At 45.4% G+C, this 14,308-nt stretch overlaps 2 protein-coding genes across 2 annotated transcripts in view; one reads left to right on the top strand and one right to left on the bottom strand.

The window, feature by feature from the left end:
• Positions 1-4,336, bottom strand: part of ABTB2 (ankyrin repeat and BTB domain containing 2) — a 159,480-nt gene extending 155,144 nt beyond the window's left edge. Inside the window, exon 1 of the mRNA XM_080983055.1 lies at positions 2,859-4,336. Within this exon, the coding sequence (XP_080839181.1) occupies positions 2,859-3,732 (874 nt within the window). The 5' untranslated portion in view covers positions 3,733-4,336. The remainder of the gene's footprint in view (positions 1-2,858) is intronic.
• Positions 4,337-4,481: 145 nt separating this feature from the next.
• The window catches only part of LOC308464256 (catalase), a 48,219-nt gene continuing 38,392 nt past the window's right edge, over positions 4,482-14,308 (top strand). The window contains exon 1 of the mRNA XM_080983433.1: positions 4,482-4,636. Within this exon, the coding sequence (XP_080839559.1) occupies positions 4,613-4,636 (24 nt within the window). The 5' untranslated portion in view covers positions 4,482-4,612. The remainder of the gene's footprint in view (positions 4,637-14,308) is intronic.

Raw genomic sequence — 14,308 nt, 5'->3', positions numbered from 1 at the left:
TCTCGGGACTATTCAATTGCTCATCATCTAACATTGTGTATGGCATCAAATGCCAACAGTGTCCTTCAGCTCTCTATATTGGACAAACAGGCCAAACCTTACGCCAAAGAATAAATGGACATAAATCTGACATCAAGAATCACAAAACAGAGAAACCAGTAGGAGAACACTTTAATCTCCCAGGACATTCTATACAAGATCTCAAAGTAGCTGTTTTACTACAAAGGAATTTCAGAAATAGACTGGAAAGAGAAGCTGCTGAATTGCAACTCATTACCAAACTTAAAACCATGGAGAAACCTGGTTTGAACAAAGACATTGGATTCTTATCCCATTATACATGACTAAGCCATTTCTCACCTTCTCACCCCTTGCCTTTTCCTGTAAGACCCATTACAGTCGTTAAGAGTCGTCAGCAGGTTCATCCCAGCTATCTGCCAATCTCCCATTCCCACCACCCTTCTGAGTAATACCCCTCCCCACCTTCTCACTATATAGAAGGATCTGGCAACTTCTGTTTCAGTGTATCTGAAGAAGTGTGCTTGCACACGAAAGCTCATACCAAGAACTAACTTAGTTGGTCTTAAAGGTGCTACTGGAAGGATTTTTTTTTATTTTGACAAAAGTAGCAGTGACACAAAACAAGATATAAAACATATCCTTGCATTTCCTACTGTTTTAGCACTAAGGATAGCGAGTGGGAATAGATATTACTGTGTCTAGGTAGCACAAATATCAAATATGGTATTTGCATATTTGCAATACATAACCATTGAAGAAGGACAAGTGAAACACATTATAAGAAGTATGCATACATTGCACATGCATCCAGCAGAAGAATGTATGACACTGGGAAGTTTGGTGAATTGACCATAGTTTATACATATTGGCTACACAGACTGCATCTTAGGCACATAGAGTAGTATAACATTATCAGTTTATCTTTCTGCCTCAGCGGTACCTATTTATTTGTGCTGGTATGTTTTCGAACTGCTAGGTTGGCAGGAGCTGGGACAGAGCAACGGGAGCTCACCCTGTCATGCAAATTCGAACTGCTGACCTTACAATCAGCAAGCCCAAGAGGCTTGGTGGTTTAGACCACAGTGCCGCCCTGGTTCCATCACAGTGTCCCGTTGCGCCAGAAGCAGTTTCGTCATGCTGGCCACATGACCCAGAAAAGCTGTCTGCAGACAAACACCAGCTCCTTCGGCCTGAAGGCAGAGATGAGCGCTGTATCCCATAGTTGAGTTTGACTGGACTTAACCGTCCAGGGGTCCTTTACCTTTTTATAACATTTTTAAAATAACATTATCCACAGTTCTCCTTCTCTCACAATACTAGATCCTGTGGTCATTCAATTAAACTGATTCATGGCATACAAAAGGAAGGACCACCACACAGTGGTCAGTTAAAGTATGGAATTTACTCTCTTAAGATGTAGTGACAGCCACTAACCTTGTTGGCTTTAAAAGGTGGTTAGACAAGTTCATGACGGATAAGGCTACCATTGACTCCTAGTCACAACACCTGGTTGCCACTGTGAGAATGGGATGCTAGACTTTTCTTCGATCCAGCAAGAGCCTTAACTACTTGTCCATGACATGCCCAAACTGATGCAAGCTAAATTTAGAGTTTGCCTATACCATTCATATGACCACCCAGCCACAGGCTGATGCAGATGGGATTTGTCTATGGTTGGAGTGTTTTCCCACAGCCACCAGTTGCGGCTGAAGTAGTTGTGACAACATGCCCTTAAAATGAGTTGCTGTACTTCCGCATACAGCTCTGTTTCCTGCCCTAGAGGAGTTTATCAATCTCACTTGTGCAATCAAGAGCAGGGAAGTGAAACTGATGAACTTCAGCTGGACTTGCTGCTATGGTGAAACTGATGTGGGACACCTCCAAATATGTCATGGTAGAGCCAGGCATCCGTACATTGCTTCTGTTTCCTCCCCACATGGATTCCTGAGACTGCTTCTCCAACTGTTACTTTTAATATTCTCAATGATATTCACAGAAAGGGGGGGGAGGCTGGAGTAATGGAGCTGTCTTGCTGGTTATCTTGCATGGCACTTAAGATATGTATGTAAGCAAAAAAGACAGGAGTGAGGAAGCATTTATTGCCTGAAGGCTGCATTTCCTTCTGAGCATCCTTCTTGAGGCCACATGCCAGTGGAGGTGGGAACTGAAGAAAAGGTGGATGGAGCAGCGAATGGCGATTTTACCTTCGTACATTAGGCTAGCTCCGGTTGGCAATCTAACCTTCTGTAGAACAACCCTGGCTCAGCCAGTAGAGCATGAGCCTCTTAATCTCAGGGTTATGGGCTCGAGCCCTACGTTGGACAAAAGATTCCTGCACTGCAAGGGGGTTGGACCTTGTGGTCCCTTCCAACTTTACAATTCTATAATCTAGTTTGTTTATACTATTTATTTAACTTGCAATCCTGCGAATGTACCACTAAATACAGTGAATGTAGAAAGCTCCCTTATACAAAATCAGACTATTGGTCCATTTAGCTCAGTGGCATGCCTAATGATTTAGCACTGGCTCTTCCCCAGCCTACCTGGAGATGCCAGGAGTGGAACCTAGGACCTTCTGCATACAAAACAGATGCTGCACCATTGAGCTTACAGCCTTTGCCCTGAAGATCCCAATCCAATCCATAAGATCCCAATCAAACTCATATTCTGCCCATTGGAAAGAAGCAGACCGAAGCAGTCTTACTGAAATAAAAGTTTCGAACGCAATCAAAACACAAAAACCAACCATGCAAGGAAGCAGCATAAAAGTAAGAAGACAGGCAAAAAGTACGGATCGGGCCCATTGGATTTGCTAAATTGACAGCTCTGCTCCTTACCATTCGCGTTCTTCCCGCAGATCAGGTGCTCATAGGGCTGCAGCACTCCCCAAAGCTCCGCATCGTTGTTGATAACCATCTCCAGAACTTCTGCGGAGATCTCACTTCCCCCTCCGCCTCCGTCGGGGCTCTGGCTTGCCACTACTCTGGCCTTGATCTCCTCCACCAGGTTCTCCATGCAGGACGTCAAAGAGATGGCCGCGTACTCGTGGATCCTCACCGAGATCCTGGTATCCACCATCCACCTGAAGAACCGGCCCACGGAAAAGGTGATGCCGCACCTGGCCGACTTGCCCTTCCTCAGCCCGTCGCCGGCGCTCATGCTGTAGAGCGAGAGCGCCTTGACGGTGGCCAGGACGCAGCTCTCGGACAACGACCAGCTCTGGATCAGCTTGATGGCGCTTTGGATCTCGAAGCGCGTGCACTTGGAGTGCATCACGCTCAGGCGCTGCGCCTCCCTGGAGATCCGGATCAAGGGTCTCCGCAGTAACACGGACAACCTCCGCACCGCTTCTTGGGTGAAGTCCCTCTTGGTCCCTCCTCCTGCTTTCCCTTTCCTGAGGATCTTCCCAATGTCCTCCTCCGTCCAAGGGAATTCCTCGAGGTCGGGCAGCTTGGCGCATCTGGAGAAGATGTCCGCCACTTCGGGGTCCTCGGGCAGGACGGTGTTGACGGTGTCCCAGCTGTTGTTGCGACTGTTCATGGAGCCCGAGTAGTACCACCAGTTGCCCCTGGGCTGAGACGACGCGAAGGCTTGCGAGTTGGACTTGCAAGAGGAGAGGCTGAGCGAGCGGCAGGAGTCCCCAGCCCCATACCCGGAGTCCAGGGTCAAGTCTTCCAGGGTCTTCAGAGTGGAGCTGTATATCCCAGCCATAGGAAAAGAACCTGCGATCTTGCGCCAAGCCAAGGGGGGAAAAGAAAAGCAGCAGCAGCAAGCGCAGGACCCAACTCCCTAGATCGGGGGCTGCTTCCAAAAGAAGCCCGAGGCGAGGAGCTGGCCGGCCCCGCTGGTCCTTAGGCTCCCGGAGAGGAGTCCCGTTGGCGCTCGAGCTCCTGGGGCTCCTTCAGGTTCTGCTGGGTGCCAGCTGTCTCCATTCCACGGCGAGGGGTGAGATCATTTATTTTCCGCCTCGAGCAAGGATGGAAAATACTGGGGCCAGGAGGAGGAAAAAAGAAGAAGAAGAAGAAGGGATCAGGCAGAGAGAAAGAGAGAGAGCTGTTTTCAGAAGCTCCAAGAGGGCAGCGCCGTTCCCAACGGGGCGCCCTTCAGCGGCGGAGAGAGAAGCCTCCTGGGCGGCTCAGGAGGGCAGGCCAGCCCTTTCCCAGACGGCGATCCGGTGTCACACCGGGACTCCTCCAGAAGGCGAAGAAGATTGGACGAGGCAGCCCCGGGAGCTGCTGCTGCTGCTGCCGCCGCGCGTCCCCCGCCCCGTCTCAGACACTTGCAGAAGCTTTGAGCGAAACTTCTCTGGTGCTGCACGGCTGGACGCGCCGAGTTGCAGGCGGCATGCAAATGACCTGCGGGGAGCCGCACCAATCGGCGGCTCCGGGGGCGGGGCCCGCCGCCGAAAGGCGAGCTGGGCGGCCCGTATGTAAATCTAGAGGGGCGGGGCCTGTGACGTCGCGGCGAGAGGAGGAGCGCGCGAGAAGAAAGACGGCCCGAGAGAGAGGCCGGACAAACCCAGGAGCCGCGACGACAAGCGGGGAGAACTTGGAGCGAGTCTGCTGCGCGACCAGAAACCGCGTGTCCCGTCATGTCCCGCTCTCGCCAAGCAAAGGTAAAGAGGGTGTTGGCCGCCTGCTTTAAGCCCGACACGTGTTTATTCCGACCCCCGATTCCCCGTGCGGACGACGCGTAACTTGCAAAATGTGGTTTGCTGGGGAGGACGATTTGTGGAGTTTTCTCTCTTCCAGTACTTTGAATTGCACCTGCCGCCCTCTGCACAAGCTCAGTGAACTGGGGCGGTGGGGGAAATCAGACGTCAGCGGCAGGCAGGCCGGCCAGTTTCCACAAGACAGACTTAGGTGCTCCAGGTGTTTGCTCACTTGCAAATTCTGCACAGCTAAAATCCAGTGACAACTGAACACGCTCCTCTCAATGTCCCACAGTTCAAGGTGTTTCCTTTGCTGTTAGACGCTGCCGAGTTGTGCTTTTAACAGGGAAGAAGGCCTTTGAGTTTTCTTCCTTGGGCCACTTGGGATTGTTTTTAAAGTAGGAAGGGCGCAGAATGAATGCACAGGCTTGCCTGAGCTAAGAAAAAGCTGCTTTAAGCCTCAGGTGTTGAAGGCACCTTCAAGATGCCTTTGCCTCCAAAGAGGTACTTCTGAGTGCTGCTAATGTGGGATAAAGGGCAGGGGAGTCTTTAGCATATGCGCCGCTGGGGTGCAAAGATCTGCCCAGCGCCCCCAAATTTAGTTTAGTTTAAAACAATGTATTCTATTTTCTAGCATGCATTAACAATTTAAAATGTGTTTACACCATTTCTGGTGTGGAAATACCTAAATGTAAAACACCCACTCTCTGAAAAACAGATTCCAGAAAACAACATGGCAGTGATATGTTGAAACTAAGACACATTCTTAATGCAACTTTTAATAATGCTCTTGGCTACTTTGTTATTGCAACATGGAAAGATGAAAGGGTGGGAGGAGTCAAGGATTTGGGTCAGATGTCATGATTGGGATCAAGCACCTATAGTCCATGGAGGCAGCATAGATAGACCAAGATAGATAACTTAGGCAAGCAAAGGAGCTTCTCTTGCTTCCAAGAGAGTATTTTCCAATCATTTGCAGGAATGCAGAGGCCCTGGATTTATTAATCTGGTTTATTATTGAGATCCCAACTCCCCGGGTTTTTGACATTGACAGTAAGAAATGTACTAACCTTTAAAGTGCCACAAGACTCTTGGTTGGTTTTGCTGCAAAAGGCTAAAACAGCTGCTCACTTTGGAACAGAAGCCAGTGTACATCTGCCACGTAGACCTCTAAAGCTAAGAAATACAGTCGTACCTTGGTTTTCAAATTTAATCCATTCCAGGAGTCTGTTCGACTCCCGGAACAGTTCAGAAACCAAGGCACAGCTTCCGATTGGCTGCAGGAGCGGGGCAGACTTTTGACTTCTGAAAATCATTTGAAAACCAGAACAATCACTTCTGGTTTTCGATGGTTTGGGAGCCAAAACGTTCGAGTTCAAAGGCGTTCGGCTTCTGAGGTTCCACTGTACATAAATCATAGCATAATACATAGCTGAGTTGGTTACGGCATAGTGCTGATAACACCAAGGTTGCAGGTTTGATCCCTATATGGGGCAGCTGCATATTCCTGCATTGCAGGCGGTCCCTTCCAACTATATGATTCTAAATATGATACACCAAGCAAAGGGCCTTCTTGGTAGTGGCACCCACCCTGTGGAATGCCCTTCCATCAGATGTCAAGGAGATGAGTGAACATACATCTTTTAGGAGACATCTGAAGGCAGCCCTGCATAGGGAAGCTTTTTAAGGTCTATTGTTTTATTGTGTTTTTATATATATGCTGGAAGCCACTCAGAGTGGCTGGGGCAACCCAGTCAGATGGGCGGGGTATAAATAATAAATTATTATTAATATGCAAGTATACTGATGTACAAACAAGTAACTTAAGGCTGAAATCCTAATGTTCCACACCATTTACTTGTGAGAAAGCCCAACTGAATGTGGCGGGGCCTGCTTACAAATAAACATTGGATTAAGTTTATATCTCTGCCATGAATCTCATAACATGAACGAGTGGATTGTTGGCCTGTTCATTTACGGCAGCATGCTACACTCTGAAAAAAGCCTTTGTATGGAAGTTTACACACTTTTGACCTTGAACCATGAGCTGAGTATGGAATACAGATACCTTTCTCTCTTAATTAAAAGGTGGGTTTGCCTTTTTATTAGTATTTTAGATAGGTGAGCTGTTCTGTAATTTCTTGATACAAGAGTGCCACCTTCTGGTAAGAAGGAAGTTCAGCAACAGTAGTGTATTTCCTGAGAGACTCCACAGCAAACACAGAAATAATTTCGATATCCCTCTGTCAGAGCGGGTATATAACGTAGCTTGGGGCTACTCCAGGTTCCTTTGCTGTCACTTGAGGTTCCGATGGACTCAGTGGCGCGGAATGCCTTTCATCAGTTTGGGCTGGTGGCCCAGATGTACCCCTATCCGGACAGGGATAGCCTAATTTTTGTTGTCGCTCTGGTAACCAATCTGTTAGATAGATAGATAGATAGATAGATAGATAGATAGATTACTGCAACACATTACATGTGGGGCTGCCTCTGAAGACATATTGAAAACTTCAGCTGGTGCAGGATTCAGTGACCAGGGCAAGACGGTTTGATCCTATTACACCAATCCTGCTCTGGCTGCCGATTAGTTCCTGGGCCCAGTTCAAAGTGCTGGTTTTGACCTATAAAGTCACAATACCTCAAGGACCGTCTCTCCCCCTATGAACTGATCCGGATCCTGCAATCATCATTTGAGGCCCTTCTTCACGTTTCTCCTCCATTAGAGGTCTGGAGGGTGGCAACACAAGAAAGAGCCTTTTTCTGTGGTGGCTCCCTGTTTGTGGAATACTCTCCCCAGGGAGGCCTTTGTATTTAGGCACCAGGCAAAAACGTTTCTCAATAACCAGGCCTTTGGCTGATTAAACATTCTATGGCCTTTTAAATGTGCATGCGTAAGAGGAGGTTATTGCTTTGTTTTTCGTTTGTTATGTATTTTGCTCTCATTTTGTATTTTTATGTTGTGAACTGCCCTGTGATTTTCAGATGAAGGGCAATATACAAGCTTTAGCAGCAGCAACAACAACAACCACCTAATGTCAGTGCAAGCAGATCAGCTTATTTTCAGAAATAAATTATTTCATAAAGCAAAGCTAATAAAAAGCCATCAAAAGAATTATAGTGGGTTGCATTTTGGTGGTTTCAGAGCACTATCTTACTGCTAGAGGTCTGTAGTCTGTTCAGTGCACATTCACTCCTTTATTGTGATTATTTTATCGCACGCTATATTTATATGCTCTCTTTTTCAGCATTAACATTTACATTGTGCTTTAGAGCAGGCATGGAGAGGCAGTTGCCCTTCCTGTCGGCTGAATCCAGTAGCCAGGGGGTGACAGAAGTTTTAGTCAAGCCACATCTGAAGGTGTGCAGGTTTCCCATCTCTGCTCTGGACTAACCAAAGTGCTTCATATGCTTGTAGATTAGGGAACCATAGATGTTGCTAGATTGCAATTCCCATTATCCCTGATCAGTGGCCATGCTGATAGAGGCCGATGGGAGTTGAAGACCACAGATTCTCCATCCCTGATAGCAAATTCTCTTGTCATATTTCTAATGCAGAGAAGTGGCTAGCCTAAGACCACCTTCTGGTTTTCGGAATACCCCTGAAGGATACTTGATTCTCATGTTTCAAGATGGCTGCTATGACTGACCCTCCTGTGTGGCAAAAATTAGGTCGCCGTGGTACATTTAATTATTCACATTTGGACCCTACTGTTCTGCAAGAACATGTCCAAGTTGGCTAACAATAATAAAATAAATACCAGAAGTTAATCACATATGGTAGTTGCCAAAGTAACACTAAGCAACTCTTTGTACCAGCGAAATGACTTCTGCTTGTGCAACCCATGCCCCCTAAAATTGTTCTGGGGCTTCCCCCACTCTTCTGGAGCAATTATAGGGCTGGCATGCGATTGGGGGGAGGGGGGGAGAGTCCCATTCTGCAAGCAGGAATATTTCTACTCGCTCAATTATTTTGTTATATATACTGCCCGTAAAATATATTGCTAAATATGGTGCCTAAAAGAGGCAATATAAAAGGCAAGTCAATAAAAAACAGCCAGATAAAACCAACAAAAAGAAAGAGACCCACAGAGACAGTGGCGAATAAAATACAAACCTGCCTTAATAAAAAGGTCTTTTTCACCTGCTGGGGAGAAGGGACTTGCATTTGTTTTATTTGTTTTATCTTAATTTATAAACCACTCTATATTCAAAGAGTACCCAGGCAGTACTCAGAAAAAAAATATAAAACACAAAACCCAGAAAGAAATAAAACTGTGACGGTAAAATAGAATAATTTGGGAAGAGTGAGGAGAAAACAAAAAGTTTTCAATGAACATACAAAATGTAACAATGTGGGGGAATTGTTTCACTGCTAAATGTGCTGGTTTTCTCATTTGCTCTTCCACCTGAGCACCACTTGGGGTCTTTGGGTGAGGCTCTGCTTCATGGTGAGGAAAATGGGCTTTTATGTTGTGGTGCCTTCCCAGAGCTCAGAATTTGTTTATAAAGTTGGTTAACATATTCCGCTTCAATAAGTCATTTGGCTGACTGACAAATGTTGCTGCTGAGGTTTATTTTTTCGGTTCCGATTGGTGATTTTAATGTTTTACTGCATTTTAAATGCATTTTAACTGGTTGCAACCCACACTGAGAGCCACTTAAACTGAATAATGGTGTTTTTTTTGGGGGGGGGGTGTTTAAAGAAAAAGTAAAACATGACACAGCACTCATCAAGATAATGAATACAGGATAGCTGCTTTCATGCATGTTTACAAACATTTTGCTTGCTGTTTTCAATTATCTGGTACTGACAAGTTCTACTGCTACTGAACTGCAAATGAAGACATCTTTTTATTTATTTTTTAAAAAAGACAAGCTGCTGTACAATAACATTTTTCCTCTCTCCTTTTCTCATGCACTTTCTGCAAACTGCTTTTTATGGGCACACTAAACATGATAAGGGAGACTTCGGATCAGATCCCCCAACATCCTTTTATTTACTTAAAAGAAACTGTGGAACTGGCACTTTTACAAGTGTTACCTTTTGTTCATTCCATACCTGCAAGAAGTCAATCTTTTTAGTGTGGAAATACCTATCCTCTGGAATTCACAGCCTATTAATATTGGGGAGGAACCTTCATTGTAGTGTTTTTGATATCAGCTAAAAACTTTTCTTTTTAGGGAATCCTACCCAAATAAACCAATTGAGGGGTTGTTGTTTTTTGGCTATAGAAAGCTAGCCAAATAAAAAACAAAGTAAAAACAGCTGCTGTTGTGACAGGCTGGATCAGGATTGTGGCACTGGGTGGGGGCAGATTGAATCCCTCCCCTCAACACTCTGACTTAAATTGCTGTCCTTCTGAAGCTGTTATAATCCATCAAAGGGATAGAATAAGTCCAATACAGCTAATATCAGCTTTGGAAGAGGTCATTTCAGTTGGGGAAATGGTTTGTAGCACAAGTTAAACCAGGCATCCCCAAATTTGGCCCTCCAGATGTTTTGGGACTACAATTCCCATAATCTCTAGCCACTGATCCTGTTAGCTAGGGATGATGGGAGTTGTAGTCCCAAAACATCTTGAGGGCTGAGTTTGGGGATGCCTGATTTAAACCCTCCACCCTTCGCTTCCTACAGCTGTTTCTTAGCAAATAGAAAGTTGTAGAGGAATCAAGTCATAGATCTTGCATTTTCTATATAGTTTGGTTCTTAGTTCCTTTAAAAGTGAGTGGTTGAGAAAACAGGCTATTTGTTGAAAGCTGTCATTTTTTTTAAAAAAAAGTCTTTGTTTTGTTTTAGTTGGTTTTTCATCATATTAAAACTTGTTTAGAGAAATGTTTACTTAAGTTTGACCTGTCTTTAAAGCTGCTCTGACTAAAAGAAAGGGGGGGGGGGGACAGAAACAGGAAAATCATCAGAGTCCCATGGCACCTTAACCACTAACAAGTTTTGCACACCTTTGGCAGGCAAGAGCCTACTTCAGATGCATGAGCAAGAGCAAAACAGGAAATGTAGTTCTCACATGTTTCTAATGGCTCCAATATGTGAACATTACTCATTGTGGATTCTCCCCCAATTTAAGCATTTATTCTATTTATACCCTGCCCTATCCACTGAACTCAGAGCAATGTACGGCAATTTCAGTAGAACGAACATTTCCACTGTTTATGCAGGACTCACAGTCTTAATAACGCTGCAGTCCTAAACCCACATCTGGAAGTAAGAGTCATTGAACTTATGGGGTTTACTTCCAATTAGGTATGTATAGATGGGGACTGTAAATATTGGACATGAATGGCTTATGGAAAGAAGGCAGAGAGAGAGGGGGGGGAGAGGGGGGGGAGAGAGAAAGAGAAAAAAAAAAGAGAAAAAGAGGGAGCGAGGGAGGCCTGTGGATGGGTGATTCCCATGTGCAGAAGATTTCCCACTGACATGTTTGGAGTTACACTGCCTCTGAAGGAATGGTTGCATAGTTTCGGGATAAAAAGGTAAAGGTAAAGAACCCCTGACAATTAAGTCTAGTCACGAATGACTCTGGGGTTGCGGCACTCATCTTGCTTTACTGGCTGAGGGAGCCGACATTTGTCCACAGACAGTTTTTCCAGGTCATGTGGCCAGCATGACTAAGCCGCTTCTGGCGAAACCAGAGCAGCACACGGAAACGCTGTTTACCTTCCAGCCAGGGTGGTACCTATTTATCTACTTGCACTTTGAAGTGCTTTTGAACTACTAGGTTGGCAGGAGCTCGGACCGAACAACGGGAGCTCACCCCATCGCGGGGATTTAAACCGCCGACCTTCTGATTGGCAAGCCCAAGGATCAGTGGTTTACACCACAGCGCCACCCACGTTTGGGGATACTCCTAGACAAAAAAAGAACAAGTTATTAATTCAGTGCAAAATTAATTTTAAATAGCAGCTTGTTCATATTGATGTTCTTGGTGTTGGTGTTAACCTTTAAAGCCCTAAATGGCCTCAGCCCAGTATACCTGAAGGAGCGTCTACACCCCCATCATTCTGCCCGGACACTGAAGTCCAGCGCTGAGCGCCTTCTGGCGATTCCCTCACTGCAGGAAACAAAGTTACAGGGAACCAGGCAGAGGGCCTTCTCGGTAGTGGCGCCCACCCTGTGGAACACCCTCCCATCAGATGTCAAAGAGATAAACAACTACCTGACATTTAGAAGACATCTGAAGGTAGCCCTGTTCAGGGAAGTTTTTAATGTGTGACATTTTAATGTATTTTTAATCTTTGTTAGAAGCCGCCCAGAGTGGCTGGGGAAACCCAGCCAGATAGGCGGGGTAGAAATAATAAATTACTATTACTACTCGGTGCCACCTATATTGATTTATATTTAAATTTTCCTGCCACGTGTGCTTTTAGGAAATGCCTTTCAGTTCTGCATTTGCAGAATTATGAAGCTGAATGGTAGTTCTTTTCTTGTTCAGCAGATGGCGCTTCAGATCATTCTTACGATGAGAACCCCGTTTTATTCTACAGTTGAAAACTGGCTGCAGAAAATAGTTCCTAGAATCATAGAATTGTAGAGTTGGAAGGGACCATCCAGGCCAAAGTGCAGAAATATGCAGCTGCCCCGTATGGGAATCAAACCTGTGACCTTGGCACTATCGGCACCACACGCTAAACAACTGATCTGGCGGGTATCTTTTAGAATATGTAATAACAGACTATTCCAGATACAGCATCAAACTCTCTTACTATTGAGTAAGCATGCGTAGGATTGCACATGCATGCCTAGAAGTAATCTCTGTTGAGAACAGTGGAGTTTAGAGTGCAGTGGCTGTTGATGGAGTGGGGAGGGCATGGGATTGCTTGCAGTAGACTCTCCTCTGGCCTGCACTGGCAGAGGAGTACCACTAGTTGGGTGGGCCTGCCACAGCGGGGGGTTCTTCTAGCAGAAGTAGCAGTCAGAGAAGCTCAGAACAGGGTGTTGTGGGTAGCCTGGGGACAGGGTGCCAGAAGATTTGCTGGATCCAATCCCCCACAGATCAGGCCCTTCTGCTATGCTAGCTTGGAGCTGGGGTAATGAAAAATCACAATAAGCCTTACTGCTCTGGCTAGCATGGTGAATCTGCTGCTCCAGTGCAGTTGGAAGGGACCCCAAAGCATCATCTAGTCCAACCCCCTGCAATGCAGGAATCTCAGCTAGAGCATCCTTGACAGGTGGCCATCCAACCTCTGGTTAAAAACCTCCAAGGAAGGAGAGTTCACCACCTCTCATTGGAGTCTGTTCCAATGTTGAACAGCTCTTACTGACGGAATCTCCCATCTTGTAACTTGAATCCTAGCCTCCAGAGCAGAAGAAAACAAGTTTGGTCCATCCTCCATGTGACAGCCCTTTAGATAGTTGGTGATGGCTCTCATATCTCTTCAAATTGCTACTCTTCAACTTTCCCAGGAGGAAAGGTTATAGCAATTGTGTTTGGATTTTAAACAAAGTTTTAAAAGAAAGCTGAATAAGAGGGTACATGGTAGAGGTGAGTGTAAAAAAAAAAAAAGTCTGCCTTAAAATAAAGCTTTGTTGTAATGGTGAATCCTTAAAAAAAGAATTTAGAAATTTAATGAAAGCAGTTAGAACCGTGTAGAAAAGCAGAGGCCTAATAAGCAGCTCCCTGGAGCATTCAGCTGATTCCTGCTCAGCCTTGACAAACATGGGATCTTACTTTGGGTGGTTTCGAAATCCATTTGTGTAAATAACTTGGAATGCAACGGCCAGTTTGTTGTCTGCTGAGCTTACATAACCTTTCCCTGCGTTGGCAAAGGCTGCTGAGCCCAGATCAAGTCCAAATAGATGCCAGTGTTTCTAGAATAAGGAGGTTTCATGATCCAGCTGCCATGCATCTGCTGGAGAAGTTGTTGTGACTGGTAAGAGGAACATATGCTCATGTCACATGTTGCTAGGAAAGGGGCAAAGATAAACAAGGAGGTTTTTCTTCTGTGTTGTTTACTTGCACCTCTCCTTTTCCACCCAGTTAGCCAAAACCAGGGGTGGGGGGAGTTTATAACCTGGTCCAATTTTTCTCACTCTCACACACAACATGTATACATGTATGTAGGCTAGTCACCTGTAATGCCTGCCACATGCATGCCCCATTGCTGAGTAACTGAAGGAGTCTGGAGATGCTCAAGGCAAGACCACAACATTATCTATATTTCCTCCTTTCTCCTCTTCTTCTGTAAAAATTTAAATTTCAGGCTTCTCTGGATGGAAGCCCCCTTTAGTTATGTAAGGCACCATATACACTGATGACATATATTTATTTCTATGGGGGTGAGTATGACTAAAGCCAAGCGCCACTGTGTCTGTAGATTTAACAGTTCCAGTAATAACATTGTAGTACTTGGGGAAGTTGAGACAGCTTCACCCTAACAAGTTTTTCAGGCATTGTGAGTGCAGTAGAAAAGGAGTGTGCCGCTGTTCCAAATAGGATGGGACACAATTTCATTTGTCTTCTTACACTAATGAATTAATTACAGTTTGATATATTTTTTTAATGGGTAGATAGGGATACGGACATGTTAGCAAAACTATTCCAGAGGTTAACGTTTGTGTCTCAGGGATCCATGTATGCTCCTGATCTCTGCCCTTATATTCTTTACATTGCTGTTGAAATGTCT

Source organism: Podarcis pityusensis, assembly GCF_964106645.2.
Source record: "Podarcis pityusensis genome assembly, chromosome: 1".
Lineage (NCBI taxonomy): Eukaryota > Metazoa > Chordata > Lepidosauria > Squamata > Lacertidae > Podarcis > Podarcis pityusensis.
The sequence above is the reverse complement of the archived record's forward strand: the minus strand, read 5'-3'. Positions and strand labels throughout refer to the sequence as shown.